General features: G+C 41.2%; 1 protein-coding gene across 1 annotated transcript in view; it reads left to right on the top strand.

The window, feature by feature from the left end:
* The first annotated feature begins 766 nt into the window (after positions 1-766).
* Positions 767-22,305, top strand: part of shisa8b (shisa family member 8b) — a 52,026-nt gene continuing 30,487 nt past the window's right edge. The window contains exons 1-3 of the mRNA XM_033610981.2: positions 767-1,297; positions 1,957-2,644; positions 20,026-20,150. Coding sequence (XP_033466872.1) covers positions 1,998-2,644; positions 20,026-20,150 — 772 coding nt within the window. The 5' untranslated portion in view covers positions 767-1,297; positions 1,957-1,997. The remainder of the gene's footprint in view (positions 1,298-1,956; positions 2,645-20,025; positions 20,151-22,305) is intronic.

Genomic DNA, 22,305 nt, shown 5'->3' on the forward strand with positions numbered 1-22,305 from the left:
TTTGGCATCTCCTGCGCAGGTTGGGATTTAAACAAAAGAAGAGGCGAAGCTGGAGTTGGACCCTGCTGACTCCTGAATCTTTCTGATGCAAACAGACACTCGCAACACACACACACACGTAAACGTGCACATACTCGACATAGAAATCTACAAACAAGTGTGTTATCTATGCCCAAGGCGCGAGGGGAGGGCGGGAAAGACACGCTAAGAGACGAGAGAAGAAAGGATGGCAAAGTGGGAGATGAAGGATTGGGAGGTGGGGGGAAGATTGGGGGGAGAAGAGGGGTGTGTGTGTGTGTGTGTGTGTGTGTGTGTGTGTGTGTGTGTGTGATGATGCTCGTACTTACGTGTGTGTGTGTGTGTGTGGGTGGGTGGGTGTGTGTGGTAAAGGGGGATGCAGGAAACAGACGGGGATGGGGAGCGCACTAAGTAGATGATGAGCAGGAGTGACCGCAGCAGATGTTGACTGTCCTCCGTATGCCACGCAAACCCATTCGATGTACAGTAACACACACACACACACACACACAAGGACGGACACAGAGAAAGAGACAAAAAAAAGGGATAAAAAGTGACACTAATCACTCTGTCACAGTCCACATTTCGGCTTTTCCCCTCCTCTTTTTATTTTTTTCCCTGATCTCCTCCCTCCTCTCTCCTCCCAGGCTTTTTTCCTCTGGGGATGATGGGAGATGCAGCTGGATAAAACCCCCACAGCCCCCCCCCCTACACACACACACACATGCACACACATTCTCTCCCTCACTCTGCCTATCTGGCACTGAGGAGAGGTAAACAGAGGAGGAGATCTCATTTGGTTCCTGAACTGTTGCAGCGCTCAGTGTAGCCACACATACACTCTCTCATTCAGTTTCTCTCTCTCTCTCACACACACACACACACACACACACACACAGACATGCACACACACAACCCAGCACACAGGGGTCTTGGCAGCAGAAGATCCTAACAGTTCTGGACCAGTCTGGACTTGCGCCTGCCAGCACAGACTGAACAGTGCTTAAAAAAGAAGAACAGAAGAAGAAGAGGTGATAAAGGAGTAAAAAGGAGGATAAGAGGAGTGTGCCGTTTTGTGTTTGTTGAACACCCTGGATCGAGCCCCCAGCTGATGATGGAGAACACATGAGGAAGAGAGAGAGATCTGCGGGGACACTCGGGGGAAAAAATGCTGCTGAGTAAAGTTTGTGGATATTTCTAGAGGGAATTTTTAGCCCTTGAACTTTGGGGAAGAATCGCAGAGGACGGTCGGCTGTGCGCAGATTGTGAAGAGAGAAAGGTGAGAGCGCTTTCTGGGATATTCTGCACTAAATTCTATTCAATGAGTTTTGTTGCCATTTGTTTTATGGCACTATTTCAAAAGAAAAAAAATGGGATTGTAATTTGTTATTTTGAAGGTAAGAGCATGTTGTGCTTTTTTTATGCATACTTTTCCATGATTGTTTTGTATCTAATCCAGCAACTGTCTTATTAAAAAGCAAATAATATGCTTCACCATTCTTCTTGAGTTCCTGTTTTTAACCTAAAAAGTTGCTTTATTATTATTATTATGTCTCATTGTACGGTAGCTGTCTCCAATAGTTATTCTGACTGACCTGTTTAAAGCGTCCTCTACCCTCTTTTTATTATTGATTCCATAAGCTTGTGAGATCAATAGATACATCATGAGATTAATCACTCCGGCTAAAATCAATTTTCTCTGAGTTTTTACAGAAACGTGCTGCAAATCTGTTTGTTTTTGAGTATTAGTGCATTCTTATATGCGGCATCAGAACAGCGTCACATCTCCAAAACTCAGCTACTTGAAGAATGTTTGACATATTATCATGAATTAACTTCTGCATGGTGCAAATGAGTTTGACATAGTCAAATAAATGCATGTGAAAGTCTCTTTTCTTTCTTTACACCTGTTTCCAAACTTCTGTTTCCTGTCTAAAGCCTGCAGGTGGGACGTTGGACAGAAGGGCTCTCCCTGCAGTATGGCGGCCACCAACCCTTCCTCCTGCCACCTTCTCTTCTTCCTCCTCTCCTTCCTTACAACTCAAACTGCCCTCACCCAGGACCCATCTGTCACCACAGTGACGATAACCGAAGGTGATGCTTTCATCGCCCCCACCACGCTGGCCAACCAGACAACTCCCAGCTACGTGGAGACCACTCAGAACACTCCTATAGAGACAGGGCTGTCCACTCCCACCAGTGGCGGAGACGCCGACGATGAGGATGTCCCTCCCTCCGGTGGGACACGTTGCCAGGGTTACTACGACGTTATGGGCCAATGGGACCCGCCGTTCAACTGCAACGCCGGCGTCTTTCTGTACTGCTGCGGTACCTGCTTTTACCGCTTCTGCTGCCAGTTCCGCCAGCAGCGGCTGGACCAGAGCATCTGCTCCAACTACGACACGCCCATCTGGGCCAACACCGGCAAGCCCGTGGCCACCATCACCGAGGGCCAGGATGACCAGGACCGGGACCGCACACACCTCATCGTCTACATCATCTGCGGTGTGGTGGCCATCATGGTGCTGGTGGGCATCTTCACCAAACTGGGTCTGGAGAAAAGCCGCGGAGGAAGTGGAGGAGGAGGGGGAGGAGCAGGGGCGGGGCACGCTGACCTCAATTCCAGGTGAGAAGGGTGTGTAATTGTGTGTGTATGTAGACTGTGTCAACGACATTTTACATAGAGAATAGATTTAAGCAAAGAAGTGTGTGCGTGTGTGTTTTCAGGCTGTTCTCATACACTGTTAGTGTGTATACCTACGAAAAGTAAAGCACCAGAACTCATATATAATAAATATTTACGATCCTGTGACCAATGCGCTGACAGAAGTAGAGGCAGAAGTAGATAAAGTCAAAAAGTCCATGTAAAGAGGTTGGTTAGGGTCAAACAAACACAGGACCATCACCCAGGAGACTAGTGTTTGTGTCCTGTGTGAAATCTAATGAACTTTGAGTTATCTGAAGGTATGTCGTCACCATGTTTCGGTTCTTAAACCTAACTATGTAAATTTATGTTAAGTACATAATGTGACGAAGCCCAACCATAATTCTTTTCCTAAACATAACCTATGTAACTTTAGATTAAGTATTAAACTTTGTATTATGTACATAATGTGATGACGCCCAACCGTGATTCCTTCCCCGAACCTAACCTATGTTACTTTACTTCCCTAAACCTATCTGACCTGACTTTACTTGCCTAAACCTAACTTCCGTAACTTCATATTAAGTACATAACTTTACATTAAGTATGTAACGTGATGACGCAGCCATGGTTCCTTCCTCAAACCTAACCTACGTAACTTTACATTAAGTATGTAACATGATGACACCATTCATGGGGCGTTAATTCATTAAATATTATACCAACTGTTGTATGTGCATTTTTGTAGGATACCATACGAACCATTGTATGAGGATACGTTGGTGTGTGTGTGTGTGTGTGTGTGTGTACATGTGTTTGTGAATGCATGTGTGTGTATTTGCATGCATGTGTTTTGTGATGCATTGCAGTCTTGTTGGAAAGTTGGAAATTCTGACCATATCCCAGCAGAAAAGAGACCAAAAAAAACTGGATTACAGAGTAGAACATTTTCAAGATGCAGCTTCAGGTTTCATCAACATGTTTACACACAACCTGCCGGCTGGGAATTTACAACTTCCAACTTTGTATCTGTAGGCCTACTAACATGTGTGCATGTGTGTGTGTTTGCTTGCACGTGGACAAATCAATCTTTGGGCCTTTTCTAACAACACAACTTTCACCAGCTCGTCCCAACCTCACTGTTTAGAGCAGACGCTTTATCCTGGAGGTGTAACTAGCATGTTTGTTGACTTTAACATTGACGTGAAGTTCAAATAGCAGAAAGACGGAACAACACAGAGTAAAAGAGAGATAGAGGACTAAATAATTGAGAAAAAGTTGGCAAAATCATGTTGATCTTAACATGGTATTTTAAATGTGTAAAGCTTTTATGAGCCATGTAACCATCTGAGTCTTATATGTCTATACATTCTTACATTATCACACCCTTATTTTGCTTTTGCTCATCATTTTTTAATATGTTTCTAATTTTGCATTTGTCTTTGTTTTTATTTTCTTTGTACCTTGTCTCCTTTTTTTCCATTTTCTTTTTCATATGCTTGTATGTATTTCACCCCCTGTGTACCATTTGCTTTGCTTGTAAGCATAACTTATATTTGAAATAAACAAAAAAACTGAAAAAAAGAAAAATCGACTAATTTTTGCTGCAGTAAGTGTTAAGTGTTAAGTAGTAAAAAAAAGGCACTTTTAAAGAACGTCTTTGTGATTGCGTGCAAGAACTTTGCTTCACATTTGCAAGATTTTCCAATGAGCACAGGTCACTTCTTACACTTTTAGATTGAAAAATAAATAATTAATGGGCTAAACTGTCATTCAAACAGATTACTTCCCACTGTAATGAACACACAACCTTATGTAATGACGACATTTAGCATTTCCAGTTTGGTATTTCCGTCTAATACCCATGCAAGCATGCACACACACGTGTAAACACAAATGCCTGCTGCACTCAGGCTAAATACGTGGTCCAGGGTTCAATCTTTTCGCCTCAGGAAATCATTATAGAAAACAGTGCACAGCATGGGCTCAAATTTCCCCCGCTTTCATCCCAAACTATCTAACCCTCGCTAGCTGCCTCTCCTCATTCTCTTCTCTATCTAGAGCTAATTCTTCTTATCTCTCCGGGCTTCTTGTTTCTGATCTTGCTTTCTTCCACGAATCTCAATTTCATCACATTTGTTTCTCTCAGCCTGAGTTTCTTTGTCACAAATTACACTGGTCACGTATTTCAAAGATAGTCCACCTAACTGGCCTTCCTTCACATCTCCTCCGTCCCTCGTTCTCCAGCTTTTCTTATCTTGCTGTCCTCTTTATTTTCACCCTCTTCCTCTCTCCTCTGGGGTCCAAAGAGCTGAGGCAGGGGCCACTTTCAACCACTTACAAACACTCACTCCTTTTTTTTCTCCATCTCTTCCTCCATTTCACCCCCAAGCCCTCCTCCTCCTCTCTTCTCCTCTCCACTCCTCTCCTGTCAGTGTCACACCTATCTCTCCTCTGCTTTCACTGAATCTTTAGCGGTTTCTTTCTGCATTTTAATTGAGAAAGTGGACACGCAGACAGCCACCGAACCTCCATCGACCAGCAGCCCTGCTTGCGCGTCTCCCATTAACCTTAGCCGCAGAACTCATTCGGCGGATAACACACAGCCAGGATTAAAATTTCCTGCAGGGTAGCACCTCACTGAAATAGAAACACTCCGGCTGCATAAACACCCTCCCTCCGTGAGCCCATCTCGACAGATTACCGCTCCTCCTTGCGATTAAACAAATTTCACCAAGATTACAGCTTTACCGTTTCTGGACTGCTCTGCCTGCATGCTCGTTTAGTTATTAGCCCGCTGACATAAATCCCTGGTCCTAAAGTGTACGTGCAACTAAGACCTCATGTAACTGCAGGCACTTCATGAGGTGAAATGCATAAATGTGTACATACACCCACCCACTTCAGAGTCGGGAGCACAAAAGGCAACTTCTACGCTCTGCCATGCACCTGCTCTTTTTTTTTTTTACTTCTTTTTCTTTCCTTTCCTTCTTTCCGTCTTTCTCTTCATCTCAACATCCTGCGAGCAGAGGATGATTAACATCCTGAAATCCCACCAGTTCTCTCGAATCAGCTTTGAAAGTTGAAATCCAAAGTGATCCTCCTCTCAGATTACCCTCCTCTCTCACATACACACACACACACACACACACACACACACACACACACTCACCTCCTGATACACGAACCCGACCAAACCAGGTTCAGTGTGTTTTGCATGCTGCACTTATCCTCAGCCAACAAAAGGGAACGGAGAGCGCTGCCTTAGGTCATACGTGTCACGTCTAATGAAAGGCCTCAACCGGAGTGAGGCTGGCTTTACACCCAGAGAGTAAACAAACACAGATGACCTTCATGATGTACGCACACACATGCATATACACACACACATGCACTCGCAGTGATTTATAGTTCAATTAACAACAAGAATGATAGTGCAGGCATTTAGGTTGCGTGAGCACGGTTCAGATCACCACAGTGACGGGGTCAGGATAGCCAGGAGGGGAGATGCACTGCAATACAATGTCCACCTTCCACGAGTGTGAGAGGCCGAGGACCAACATGGTGGGAGCAGAGGTCACATGGTTCAAACAGAGAGAGAGAGTGTGTGTGTGTGTGTGTGTGTGTGTGTGTGCAAATGTGGGTGAGTGAGTGCATTCATGCGAGAGTGTGTGTTCATGTATGTGTCTGGCCATTTGTGAGCCACGGCACTCCAGATGCTATCAAGAGGGGGAAAAACTTGTATCTCCAATGTAATATAGAACATATATAGATGAATATAATCAAATATTTAATAAAATTCAACAACTTCTCATGGTCATGAAATCCGTTCAAACAGTCTCAATATAATATCCAAAAATATTCTCCTTAAACTGAAAACCAAAAATAATGTTTTTCTAGAGATAGGAGATTTTCATCCAGCACCCACACCATGTACAGTAAATGTTTGTTTGGCTGTGAATGTAGTTTGTCTCCAGTGTTCGTGTGTGTGTTTGTGTCTGCACTGCACTGGGCTTTTTAGCCATCATGTTACGTAACAAAGGACAGTGTCACTTAAAGGGTTTGACTGCGCTGCCCTGATTTAAGGTAGACAGATAGGCAATACTCAATACAGCGTGAGCAAACATATGGGCTGCAGCCGCACGCAACAAATGGGATCACTTTTCCATTTCACCCCTCTCTCTTTCTCTGTGACACACGCATTACAACAACAACAACAGGATATGGTGTCATGGATTATATTTTAAGAACATTTGCATTTGCAATTGATGCAATTTTTAGGGACAGCTTTGGCGGATATTGGTGCAATTTTACTGAGCTATAGAATCATATATTGCACTGCACGTACCATCAGTTAAAGAGAACATTCACACATACTACACCTTCACACAATATGTTGGTTCTGTTTTGTAATGAGACATGGTTTATAAAGGTTTCTGAAAGTTGTAATTAATGCTTTATCAGTGTTTAATATATGTCTTATAAATGAGTAATAAGCATTAATAAGAAGAGCTTTTGGATGTAGGAGAACCCTTTTGCTGGTGTACATCCTCATCCAGTAAAACATTGTCTGTTTGACTGCTCTTAATCTCTCTTGATGGCTTATTAGAGAGTGCGGAACTCGTGACACTTTCTAATGACTTACATTCATAACTGCAGACAACTTGTTAGAAAGCGATTAAGTCGCTGATAAGGGGTCGCGAGTTTTTCTGTTTCAAAAAAGACATCAGATCTGCAGTTATAGAAGTTGGTCCCATTACTGCAATCTGCAGGGGGCTGCAATAAAAGGGGCTCATGTTAATAACTTCCTATAAATGGATTTTGTCGGGATGGTCTGAACAATTCCTGCATGATAAATTAAAGAGCTAGACAAAGACGACAACAAAGCCAATTGCGCTAGAAGATGATGGGAGGAATTTTTCACAACCTGGCAAACTTAAAACTCTCATTTTTAATGGCTTACTAATCATTCATTAGCCAATAATAAAGCCACTGATTACAAATCAACTTATAAAGCTTAATAAAGTATGTCTTATCACAAAGTGATACCCAAATTAATTGATTCTCTTTCAGAATAAGATAGAGAGAAAGCATTGTTATCAATGTGAAGTTTCATTCACTTAGATACATACTGGCACTTGATGCTTATCTTCAAATTACAAGTTCATCTTCTGATTGTATAAAATGGTCAGGAAGTTTTTAAAAAAAAAAGTAGTCCCATAAAGTGGATGCAGAGATATCAAATCAGTATAAATCCTGTTTTTAGGGGCTAAATTGCAACATTATCCTACTCTAAAGAGTCTTTGAGCATTGTTGTGGCCAAGTAGCCTATAGTTAACAAAAGTTACCGTAAAACTTCAATTAATGTTTGGTCAATGTTCATTAATGTGCACTGTCCCTGTCCAAATAAAGTAAAGTAAAAAAAAAAAAAAAAAAGTAATACCCTGGGATATAATTTGCTTATATCACTGAAATCAACAGGCCTATATTTAGGACAGGTGTCTATATGAGACAGGCCTTTAATTTCTTTCACACAAGACTGTTGCTCAGTAAATATGGGAAATACAGTCTAATAGTGTATTCAAACCAATATGAAAATTATTTCTATAAAAATGAGGCTTCAGATAACATATCAATTATGAATCACTCATTTTATCTAGCTCTGACAGACAGCACATCAGAGGGAGAGAAAGGGTTATGATATTTGTTTTACCGCACCCTAGGATTGTGGCACCCAACATACCGACACAACACCACTTCATCCTGTTGATATAATATTCACAACTTGGATTCATTTTATGAAAGACCCTTTTGATTATTTTGCTCTGAGGACCCGTAAGGACTAAAGGAATATGAATAACTTACAGCGTAATCAAGGAATGGACACATAATTCGAATTTATGACCGCTTCAGAAGTAGAGGGTCACCTTTTTTTATTTGTCTCTCTTATTTATCATGCTGGTAAATCTGTGAGCATTATTCTTTGATGCTCATGGTTTTAGTAAAATGAACTGAATGATTGAATCATGGAGAATCTAACCAACCATCTTCATACTGACAAAAGTTTAAACATTTATATTTGTACACAATCTAAACAGTTAACAAATATTAGCTCAAGTTAGTAGCCAACAACCTGGTTTAATAGAGACAGGCCTTTATTTGTCGAAATGTGTAGCCACACCAGGCTAGTAAAAGGGACTGGGTGTTTAATTGGGACTAGGCTTTTAACTGAAGTTTAGCGGTACATGAACATAACAAACACGCACAAAACTTCACAATTAATCACCAAAGTAAACTCTAGAAAAGTGTTAAAGAAGTATATAGGATTGAGTGGCATCTAGTGGTGAGGGTGCAGATTGCAGCCAACTGAACCTTCTCCCGTGTGCCAAGCGTGTAAGACAACTATGGTGGTTGACGTGAAAACACAAACTACTCTCTCTAAAGCCAGTGTTTGGTCTGTCCACTCTGGGCTACTGTAGAAGCAATATGGCCGACTCTGAGGAAGAGGACCCACTCTGTATGTAGCTATAAATGGCTGATTCTGAGGTAACGAAAACACAAATATATATGATAAGTAAATTAATTCTCCAGATTTTTTTTCTTACATATCTCAATTCATAAATCTGAAATCTTGTTTATGTCTGCTACCTTTATAACCTTACATGCTCACTAATATGCAGTATACATGCTGGAACATACATGCATAGACACATGCACTGACAAATTCACAAGTTCACACGTCTATGGTGCTATGCTGTTTCTCCACCTCTCTGTTGTTGCTAGTTTCACTGTGACTTCCTCAGGTTTTAGGAGAGAGGGAAAAAAGACACTCCAGGCAGGAAGCAAATCACACCAGCCCTAAGTACCTGCCATGTGAGAAAATACGGAGTGAAAAAATACAGAAGTTTCCTCAAAGTTTCCTCCTTCTCTGCTCCACTTTTTCAGCTCCCCTCAATCTTGCCTTCTGATCACCTCCAGGGTTGAGCTGTCACTCTCTATCACCTCTCACCTGTCACCACTGTGTGTGTGAGCATGTCTGCATGCATGTATGCTTGCAAGTCAATGTGTTAAAGCACACATATGCGCCTGCGTCACCACTCGCTGCAATTCCTCCCAAAGTGAAAGGACATATAAGTTGACAGCTTCCTGGCTGTATCAGATGTGACAATTCTCACCTTCAAGCTGCTTTACCTTCCTCCCTCCTCCTCTACTTGCTCCTCCTCAGTCCTGCTGGGCTTCGATGGGCCCACGCACACTTAAATGTGGGTCAGCGCCCACTGACTCAAGGGTTTGGCTATGTGCTGTTTCTGTTTGTCTTTGTATTTGGTCTGTTTGTCAGGGTGAAGCAAAATGGTTGACATCTGAACAGTTGAAAGATTGGCAGCTTTTTATCTGTCATACCTTGAAGACGTCATTTCCATTTTTAAGACTGTATAAAATAGCTGATTCCAAGATGAACATTTTGTCTGTCACAGTCAAACCTGTATCAGTCAAAAGTGAAGTTCATAGGACCATGAGACACACAGTGAGTTGGCCCCTGTAGCTCCATTTCATCCTTCTTCCAAACTTCTAATGGGCCATCTGTCTACAGCTTCAAATAGGCATGAAAACCAGCTATAAACAACCCGGATAACTATGTAAGCTACTTGGAAACTTTTAATTTAGCACAAAACTGCATTTCTTCCGTTTTCAAGGTGGCTGAATAAAGAAAATCACTTGGCAGCCTCTGTACCAGAGGGAAAGGCTACAAGTTAGCTCGTTAGCAAAAAAAATCAAACCACTCAGATGGTGTCTGCATCACACAGCTGAATAACACCTCAGAAAACTATATAGGAAACTTGAGAACTAAGGCATCACCAAGTGTCGGTTATTTTTAAGGTGGCAGAGGAAAAAAAAGAACACATGCCAACCTCTGTGCTAAAGAGAAAACTAAACAGGTTAGCTTGTTAGCATGAAAGCACAACCACTCGAGATGCAGCTTTCATCTTAAAGCTGAATTATAACACGGATAACCATGTACAGAAGACTAGCGTTACTTAAAAGTGGCTTACCCTGGGTGTGTTGGCTGTTAACACTTGAGACGCCGTGTTAACGTCTGCCTGTTACATACATTGTCTTTTTTCAAAATACACTTCCATTTTCACAGGAAATGTACAGTTTGCATATAATCTCTTTCATAACAAACACACTACATCGGTACAACATCGGAATTGACGTGTATTTCCTTCAACAACAAAAGCCTGTGGTTATGTTTAGCCAACACGCACATGGTTGGGTTTAGGCAACAAAAGCACATGGTTGGGTTTAGGAAAAAAGAACAGGGTTTGTCTACAATCTTACGCCAAGTGAGCAACGGCCTCCCGGGTGAAAATCAGTGGTTGTTGGGCCCATCCACCGCTCCTCCTACCCACCCTACTTGGACTTCTGTCACCTTAACTTTCATTGTTGTCCTGCTGCATATCCCCCTGACACCGCTGGGTGCCGTTAAACAATAACAGCAACTGGATGCCTATCATGCCGATGTGAAATAACGGCTTTTTCCTCAGTGTCTGATGCCGGAAGTTTCTGACCAAGCGCCAGTATTTGACAGCTTCGGAATGAGACAGAGTTGACAAGTTAGCTTATTAGCATAAAACAAAACCATGCATATGCTAACTGCACCAAACAATTGAAATTATTCAGCTAACCTACAAGACAATATACCTAGGCCTCTGAGTAACTGTTAAATTATCATAGAATCATATTTGATTCATTTTCTAGGTGGCAGAAAAATTTTAAAGGTCCAGTGTGTAGGATTTAGTGGCATCTAGTGGTGAGGCTGTAGAACTGAAACTTCTCCCAAGTGTGTAGGAGAACTTTGGCGGCTGACGTAAAAACACAAATGGCTCCTTCTAGAGCCAGTGTTTGGTTTGTCTGTTCTGGACTACTGTGGAACAACATGGGGGAGTCTGCCATCAGGAAGTTTTTCCAAAAAAGAAGTCCCATAAGGTGGATCCAAAGATTTAAAATGAATGAAAAATACAATCTGTTTTGGGGAACTGCAACATTATCCTCTGGTGAGTCTTCAAGTATTGTTGAGCTGTTGTGGCCAAAATAAAATCTATAAATAGGAGGTCAAAATTGCTTATGTAATAATGTGATCCATATGGTTCCCACTAATCATGTATACTGTAGTAGCCTACAGGTAAGGAAGGTCACATGCACATGGAAAACTTCATGCAGCAACTAATCAACAAAGTAAAATCTACAAAAGTGTTAAAGGTCTAGTGTGTAGTATTTAGTGGCATCTAGTGGTGAAGTTGCAGATTGCAACCAACTGAAACTTCTCAGCATGTGGGAGAACTACGGAGGTAGATCCAAAACGTGAATCGTCCTATCTAGTGCCAGTGTTTGGTTTATCCGGTGGAAACAACACGGCAGATTCAGAGGAAGTAGGATCTGCTCCGTATGTAGATATAAATAGCTCACTCTAGGTAACAAAAACGCAACAATTCTTAGTTTCAGGTGATTATACACTAAAGAAAAGATAGTTGTGAATATTATATTCCATGTCAGCCAACAGATGCCCCTAAACCCTACACACTGGACCTTAAAATGACATATAGCAACCGTTGCGTTTAAGGGAAAGGCTACATGAGATGAGACGAAATGAGACAAGACGAGACGAGGCGAGATGAACCTTTTTTGATCTCCAGTTAAATTTGGTGTTGCAGCAGCACAAACACAACAAGAGGTTAATAGAGAAGTGGGAAAAATAGGTATGCTGTATACAAATAGCCTAAGAACAGTAGTGAAAATATGAACTATGGGCTCTGAGAGCAATTCAAGACAAAGTTAAAGGGCAAACTGACAAGGTATGAGTTTTACATGTTCGCTCTTTTAGCATTAAAAGCTACCACCACTCACATTCTGTCTGCATAACAGCTGCACAATAACCCACATACTGTATGTGGGCTATTTGGAAACTGAAAAAAATCACCATATGTGTCACCATTAATCCTCTTTGTCATGCACATTATAATCACAGCTCTCTACATGTCTATGAAATGAGCAGTCAGATGTTAATGTAGGTGTAAATGCCTCATCGCCTCCACGTATTTTGGGGTGGTTTAATGACAGAAAGATAAAACTACATATGTGTGGAGGCTTGTGTGTGTGCGTGTACTGTGTTTAAGATGCAAGTCGTCATCTTCTCTTTATCAGTAATCGTCAGTGACAGCGAAACTGGCTTTAACTGTACCTCTGATGAAAAGAGGGAGAGATGAGTGACAAGAGAGCAGTGACAGCAGAGGGGGAATAAAGGGATTGTGACACGGCGATATCTGCCACAGTCATTTTACTTTTTGAGAGGATTATCGAAAAGTTTTGTTTTTATAGATAAATTGCGTGAAGGTTGATGTCTAGAAACTGAAGCATGGTTTTGACCAGAAGAGCCCAGTGGAGGGACATCAGTGATCTGTCTCCATGTGTGTGTTTACGAGTGTGTGTCTCTGTGTGACAGATAGTAGTAGTATCTGTCACTAAAAATAGGGACTGTTATCTGTCAGTGTGTCAGTGTGTGTTTATTATTGAAGCTCCACAAGCTTCTTTGTCGCATGATGGCTATTTTCATACCAAAAAAAAATAAAAGACTAGGCCTACAAGCAATTTTTTATTTAACTAGAGCACCAGACATAAAATGGAATATTTGTAGAAGTGCATCCACATGTGCAATAACAGGATCAATATTGTGTGCATTAATGCATGAACAGGACAGGATGTACAGGAAATATGTTCTGTATGTTCTAAATGTACATCCTGTATATTCAGGATTCAGGACTACTGTAATATTAGTTGTAACTAATCATTAAGAGTGCGTTCTGATGTGGCTGATCTGGGTGGAGAAATTGATTGTTACAGAACATTAGCAAAGTCTCATCTCAGTGTGGCTGTAATATGAATGGAGGGGACGGACGATACCACAGATCTCAGGCACATCGCTGTTATGTAACATGTTAGAGAGTAAAAAGAGTCCAGGGAGAATTAACCTGAAGGTTACTTATACATATAGTATAGTTGAATAAGTTTTCCTAATAGCAGAGACTTCTCCATCACAGACAAACAGTATTCATTTTGTGTAAATGCCTCTGTAGTAATAGCTGCCTGAACAAGTCAATTTGCATGTCTTTACAGGAGCAGAGGAAAAAAAGAACTCAGAGTCTCAGGATAGCTCTGCCTGAGAATCTTAATTCAGGGCAACAAAGTCCAGTAGTCATTTAAGGCATTTAAAAGGAAGTTGGTTTGTTGAGATGTGATCACACTTGGCTCAGACTCATAACATGGACTGGGAATGGGATTATAAGTGCAAGCATTTTAATTCCAGTTTTCAGATTGTCCATTAGTCTACCTGTCTGTCCATCCCATTCTCCTGAACTTGATATCTCAAAAATGCCTTGAGGGCATTCCTTTAAATTTGGCACAAACATCCACTTGGACGCAATGATGAACTGATTAGATTTTGATGGTAACTGAGCAAGGGTCAGTGAAGTTATTCTAACAACGTAGTGTGCTAGTACGTGTGGCATGCTACAGTAGTTATGTATGTCATGTGATGTTACATTACGTTAGCAACAACCTTACTTATTTTAAGCCAAGCCTTAATGTTTTTTTCTAAATCTAACCACGTGCTTTTGTTGCTTAAACCAAACACGCAAAAACATGGTGTTTTACATACGCTGTACGTTTATTTTGAAAAAGACACAATGCATGTAACAAGTGTAATTTGACACGTCATCCCAGAATGTCCAAAACAGACACAGGAGGGTACCTAGCGTGTCATATTTTGATATATAGGTACACCAACAAAGCAGCTGTATTTTACTAGTTGGGTTGAAAATGCCTTTGCCAGACCTATCCCCACTAAATTCTATAATTGATTTAAAAATAATTTAGGTAATGTGTCATTGCTTAACAATTAATATGGTTAAGGTTGGCCATAACTGGTCTTGCTGTATACAGGGCAAGAATGTTGTAGAGAAGTGGAATCACTGTGACCTCACAAAACACATTTTTGGCCATAACTCAATAATTAATATGCTTATTATGAAAACAATTCATGCAAATGTAATTAAATGAAATGATGAAGTGATGACATTTTATATCCAAAAGCTTAAAGGTCAACTTCACTGTGACACCATCATTCATAACTATAGCTGAAATATGACTTTTGAAGTTTGCAAGTGTTGTACACCGATGACACAGCTAGATATAATCTTCTGAATTTTGGCAGATTTTAATGATGTGACGTCAGTGAGAAGCAAAGTTTTCTGATGTATCACAAGCAGTAGGTATCTTAAATTGGGGATGAGGACACCATCCCCAAAGGTCACTTAAGCCCTGTTTTCACAAAACACTTTCAGTGTACCCACAAACAAACACAGACTTTCAACCAGGAGACCAGTACGATTCTAAAGCCGAACCCTGTTCTTTTTCCTAAACAAATGACACGACATGTGCTTTTGTTGCCTAAACCTAACCACGAGCATTAGTTGTTGTGAAAACGGAAGTGTATTTTGAAAGAAGACAATGCATGTAACAGGCATAACTGGACACAACGTCCCAGTTACCAACGCACCCAGAGTACCTTTCACATTGTATCTGGACGTGAAAGGTCCACGACCAAACTTTGATATGTGACGAGGTCGGAGTGAGAATGTGTTGCAGCCTCAAAACCAGCGACAACTCAGCCCTGATCAAGAGTGACAGTTCCTTACTGACCAATTATCGGACTGCAGTTATCACAGCTCCACCTTGTAGTACCAGATCTGTGTGCTGGTACCCCAACAGAAGGGTGACCAAAAATGGAGACAGTAAGGAATGGTTCCATTGGTACCATCCACAACTTTTCACAGTGAAAACACAGAAAGTGTGTACCGAGCTGAACTAAACTGTACCAGACTGCTTGGTGGAAATGGGACTTTATAGGCGGACCGTGGTCAGGGTCCGAATCCAGACACCGTCTTATCCAGAACCAGACCTAAAACCGATCAAGAATCATCACATTTTGATGGAGTGTGTCTATTTAATCCAGCGCAGCATTTCTGGTCTTTATTGTACAGCACTGGTTTACAACCAATTGCATGTCTTGCAAATTACCTCATGCGATGCTACTCGATTCTGTGCATTCCAATAAGCACTGCGGCTCAAGGGGAGAGATGAGATGAGTTGGCGTGCAGGGGCCTCCCTGTTAAAAAATAATTAATCCACTACTGATAAAGGTGACTTTTTTGTGGTAGTTGGAGAGGTGAGCAAAAAACTTTTCCATTTTGGTGAAACTAACAATAACTGAATGATGAATTGTAATGATACCGTGAAGGTACTGTCAGTATATGAAAAGTGATCCAGGCTGCACTTTATTAACAAACATGCACCTGTTCATTCATAATATCACTGATTTAGACTTCATTGTCTGAAGCCACCACATGCTATTTCCGTCGACCCATCCCACCCTGCGAGTCTTAATCTTTTAACCAGCTGCACGGCCATCTTCGCTCTTTCAAAGGCATCCGCAAAAACTCTCATGAAGCTCAGCCAACGCTCCATAAACACTACATAGCCCCGAGACAGGTGCAGTTTTTGTTGCAGATTAAAAGTCCAAATCAGCAAGTTGTTTGAGCGGCGAGCCAAGAGAAGAGAGTGCGTGAAGGCCTGGGGGGCTCTGCACGGCAATGAGTCAGAGAGGGGATGAGGAGCAGAGAGAGACTGGAAGAGAGGAAGACAAACGATATGGTTTAAAGGGGGGGGGGGGGGGGAGACAGATTTAGGGCTGAGTTTAGGTGAGGAGGGGGCAGAGAGAAAGAATAAGAAGACTCAAAGGGAAAAGAATTGAAAACTGGAGAAAAAAGGAGAGACAGTGATTCACATCTTTGCAGAAGAGGAACAGCAATCAGGAGGCGTTGAAAGTCTTTTTGTTGTGGGGGACAAATTTACGTCATAATCTAATACGCACACGCATGCACAGTGTATATAAAAGGATTCACAATAAGATGATTAAGATCTGAATTGATTTGAATGAATGAATGAATAATATTCTGTTACAAAATAAGGCTCCACAAACACAGTGTAACTCATATATGTGAAATTTTAGGCTCTTATTTCTTGTCATAATTTATCTTTCTGATGTTTACTTTCCTTTGAAATGTCTAATTTTATACTTAAGAGATTTCCTTCATTCCCCAGAATTCCTTTAACCAATCCAAAGTGCAAAACAGGCCCAGAAATACTCCATCCATTACTATATTTATAACACAATCATTATGTTTTAGGGTGGATTAGTCCTTTTCTGCTGCTAGTAAGTCTTGGGAGTCACATACGAAAGTTATTCATGCAAACTCACACACAAACTGTACACACATGTACCATTTGCCTGCATGTGATACATGTGGCTGATAAAGAAGGGCATGATTATAATATCTGACACCAAAACAGCTCCATGCTATCACCAAAGTGCCCGCAGGAGACGCTTTCTGTGACACTGCTCCTCTCTGAGATCATCACACACAAATATGATCAGAGAAGTGGCCAAAGGGAGTCATTTCTCTGCAAGCATTTGGCAGGTTAAGTGTGAACAAGCTGCCCCTGGCTGTCGTTGTCAGGTTGGTCATACTTGAGGTTGTGTGTGTTTTGTGCACCTGTGCGTGTGTGTGTGCGTGTGTGTGTGTGTGTGTGTGTGTGTGTGTGTGTGATAGAAAGGGCTAAACACACGAGCTTCATTAGCGAAACAGAGGCACCAGTGTGTGAATTATTGATCAAGGGAGTGAATACCATCAACACTGTAAATTCAGCAAATGCACAGGGAGAGGAAATGCGTTTGAGAAGGAGGCTGGCTGGCTGGCGAGTGTGCCACTTTAGCTGATAGTAAATTAATAAAACGAATAGCCAGTCCTAGTACTAGGAAGTATAAGAGTGTGTGTGTGTGTATATGAGATGCTGTCACTCCTTTGCATTTCTTGCATCCAAACACAACAAGCCCAGAGTCCAAACAGGACCATATTGCAGGATATCTTGCCCATATGTTGCTCAGCTTAAAGGCCGCTAGTCAAATACAGCTGAGTGGAATTTATCAGAGGACACACAGAACAAAACACATATAAACACCAACAGCATGGAGATGAGCCGCTTTTAATGAACATTTGTCTCAGCAAGCAAACATTGGCAAAATTAAAACCGGTAATTTAATTTGTCGACTATAAGATGCAATGGAAAAAAATGCAAAGGAAAAATTAAAACAACTGTGTCGCTCAGTTTCTCAAAGCCTCTTTCGAAAAGGTCACATGACACACGAAGTTGGCCAGAATAATGGCAGCAGCTTCAGCTGTCTCATACATTGGCCACAATGCCAGATTTTACCAGTGTGGAGAGGATGTATTATCCTCTGAAATTCAGGTCAAGTTCAAGAACATCAGGCTCAACATCTGCTCAGACTTGGCACAGCATGGCATAGATAGTTCGGGCAAGGCACTAAAGTCACATTTGCATAAGCTGATTGGCTTCAGATGCTTCATTCATGCTTCACAATCACTGGCTCATTTACAACTGACCAGTATCGTCCAATCATATTCAAGTAGGTGTGAATAATAACCAGTATACCTGACATGTCTTTATTATTCTGATGATACATATATTTATTTTTACTTATTTTACATTCTCCCAGCAGATTCTTAGAAAGCTTCCTAAAGAGAAGCTTTGAAGCTCTGTTCAATCTAAATTTTTTCCAAGTGTCTGAACTGCCTCGCTACAGTTGTGATTCTTTTTTGGTGCTGTGTCTCTTGGTATACGGCAATAAACGGCCCAAACACAGAAAATAAGGCACTGGTCGGGGAGTACTCGGGGTACATTATTAAAAAACAAGAACCACTGCTTTAAATAGCTGTTGTTGTGCCCCACAAGCTAATGATACCAGTGGGTGTTCCTGCCCTATGTAAATTAAGCTGTGTGGTGCTGCCAGAGCACACCAAAACAATGCTCTGCCAATTTCTTTCTCCAAGTGAGGATATAGTATATTCACAGTTCCAATAATCCTGTTGAAATTCATATCGGCTCCATTTTCTAAGCCCCTGAAGATTCAGTCATCACTGAAACGTCTGACATGCAAAAGAGACGATTAAAACAAATGGAACTGTCAAAAGTTGTCATATTGATATTTAGGTGAGTCGACTGATTCACAATGTCACCGTATGCATTGAGTGACAGACAAGAAAACATTTCACCCTAAAAGTTCCCGGGGTAACACTTTACTTGAAGGTATCTACACAAGAGTGACATGACACTGTCATGAACCTGTCGTGTACATTATGTATTTGTCATAAACATTTATGACTGCTGTAATTAAGTGTCATTCGGTTTTTGTAATGATAAGTTGACATTGTTTGGGTTGTCTTGATTATGACAACTTGACATTAATTGAAGTGACATTACCAGAAGTTGTCTTTGTCACGACAAGTTGACATTAAATTTGTTTGGGATGTCCTTATAATGACATTAACCAGGATGACATTGTCTTGTCATAATCAAGACAACCCAAACAATGTCAACTTGTCATTACAAAAACCGAATGACACTTAATGACAGCAGTCATAAACGTTTATGACTTGTACCTATGTTCACGACAGGTTCATGACCGTGTCATGTCATAGTTATGACAGTGTCATATCACTCTTATGTAGAAACCTTCAAGTAAAGTGTTCCCGGTAGCTGCCGGCAATAGACTTTGAATGGCACAGTGATTCCAGTCATTTTTTCTCAGTCTATAGCTGCTTACTCTTAACTAGTAAAGATTAAAAGGCAGCAATGCATGCTTTCATTTTGACTGATGTATATATTAACTTGCCCTCTGTAGGAACAGCGGTTTCATAACATTTGAAATGACCCACAACTTAATGGCATATGGCATATGTAAGTTTGCTGGGTGTATGCACATGTGGTGACTTCTGCTAATCTCTGTTAACCCAAACCCCACAACACACACTACAGATGCTGTACTCACACACCAACAACTTTTTTTCACACTTGACACATAACCACATGGACAAAGGCTGGCAGGAATCACACACACATTTACACACCACAACTCACAGTGAAAACACCTTCCCTTGGGATGTACTGTAAATGCAGTGGATGCATGTGTGTTAGTAGGTGTGTGAGAGTGGAAGGGGGGCTACTCCAGCTGTTCAGGAAAGCCTTCTCAGGGGACCAACTGTACACATCTGGATAACAGATGATGTTTGTTTTCTCATTCACAGACAGACAGATGTGATCATCAGGGCTCTTTTTTCTGCCTTTAAATGTGTAACCCTGATACAACTTTCTTTATTGTTGGTCTCCAGGACACTGACAGACCTGCTGAAGCAGCAGGGAGGTGAAGTGAGCTCAGTGGAAAATGCCGCGGCCAGTTCGCCCAGCGGAGGGAGAGCCAACGGCATTTCAGCCAGGATGCTGCGCAGCAGGAGTGGTGAGTACGGAGAGAGAGCATTCACACACACACTGTAACACATTACACTACGAAAACCTGTGTATATGTGCTGGTGTAAGTGAGTACAGTGACATTGTGTGTTTGTGTGTGTGTAATGTCAGCGAGAATCACGTTCCCATGCCAAATGACAAAAACATAAAACGCAACATCAGAGGAGCTCGACAAACAGCCTCTAAGGAGCAGTTTGGGTTCAGCCCATTTTGCATGTTTCTCTTTTGTCTATTTGCATAATGAACAGTATCATATGCAGGGTCGCACATGGAATGAATTTCTCTCCATGCAATTTTCATGACAGAGGAGTTCAACAACGACAGCTCGCGTGGTTGCTTTGGTAAAGTGAAACGTTTTCTCTTAATACAGACTAAAGTTCAAGGAGAAGATGTGTGAAACCTCCAAACAGAAATAAAAGTCTCAGAGCTCCCTTGACTTTATTAAAATAACATCATAACACAGCGCTGGCTAAATGTAATCACCAAAATCCCCAAAAGAATTGAGGCACGCAACTTTACACCACGTTTTCTTAGACCACAAAAGAAATCCCAATTTTACTTTTCTTTCTCTGTGTCAGTAACAACACATGCACTGTAAAAACACACACACATGCACATTACACGCAGACTAGAAGAAGAAAAAGAAGCAGAAGAAAAACCTCCCTTCTTTCCTACAACCAGAGTTCTTCCAGTCTGTCAATGTATTCCCACAGGCCTCCTTCTCTCTTTACCTCTCACCCACACACACTTACACTTTATCTTACAGATGATCTCTGATGTTTGAACTTGGGATTCAAACAGGTGAGCTATCAGTCACAGTCCTGGGTCTACATCTTTCAGATTACTACAGAGCCGACTGTTAAAAGTTGTCTTAGTCTTTTTTTTTCTTTCTTTTTTTTTAAATCTAAATGCTGTAGAGGCAGAGATTGTTGAGACGTACGAGCCAAAAGCTTGTATTACAGTATTTAATTTTCAAAACCACATGATGCCTTAACCTTATTCCTTAGACCCTGTTTACAGTTGGTTTTAAGAGTTATCTGAACACAAGTGGATCTCCAGCTGACGACTTCTGTGCAGATTTTCTTACCAGGGATCCCACACATTTTTTTTTCAAAGTTGCATACTTTTTAAGACCCAAATTTCCAGACTTCTCTTACATTTTTAGATCATATTTGACATCTGATTACAAACAGCCGGCCATTCAGTCCACACACCTATGCAGAAAGGTGGATGACATTCCACTGTTAAACATCTTTGCCCAAAGAGGCAGAAAATCTACTAGCCTTATCTACTTATATTATTTTTCCTTTAACATATACAAACAAGAGTCAAAAATGAGATTAAATAAGTTAATTAAGTTAATTCCCTACACAGAAAAGACTACATCACTGCGTAACCCACAGATGTTCAGACAAGCTTAATAACAAGCATTTCTTTCAAACTAATTTGGTCATGGATATACAGATTTGGTACAGGCTGTGACGTACAGGCATTGAGGCAGCTGTGTAGGAGGGTGCATTCAGTCGCCATACTAATTGCCTTGCTTTTGACGTCATCAAGCTCGTTCTGGCCCATAAAAAGCAATCTCCACATATGATCGATTTATTTTTAGAAATATGTGCTTTTATATTTTCAAAATGGGGCAGTAGACTAAAAAGTCATTTTTCCACACTCTCTCTTCTTTTTTTTCCACACTTATCTAGACCTGAATATTGATAAAATTCAAATTCCATACTCTCCCATACTGCAAAGGAACCCTGTGTTGCTGCTTACGTCACCTACACTGGAAAGACAAAATCCCACACATACAGTACAGTTGCATCCACACTCTCACCAGTCGCATTAGCGACGTTAGCGCGTTGTTACAGCTGGAGATGTCGCTGTCAGTAGAATCTAACACGTCTCTTTCCATAGGGCAAAATGATGGATGGTCACGCAACAATTCATCTAACTCTTGGTAAAATGGGAAACTTGTAGAGTGTTGTCGTGATGTCACCAAAACAACCACCATTTCCTGCAGAAGTCCTTGTCGGGGACACATTATGGATGTACAGTATAGACATCTGGATACAGCATTCATTCCTATGATGCTTAGTGCCACATGAAGCCAAAAAAATTTGACCTTCAGGAATAAAATTACACGT

The sequence above is a fragment of the Epinephelus lanceolatus genome, chromosome 21 (assembly GCF_041903045.1).
Source record: "Epinephelus lanceolatus isolate andai-2023 chromosome 21, ASM4190304v1, whole genome shotgun sequence".
In the NCBI taxonomy this organism is placed as follows: Eukaryota; Metazoa; Chordata; class Actinopteri; order Perciformes; family Serranidae; genus Epinephelus; species Epinephelus lanceolatus.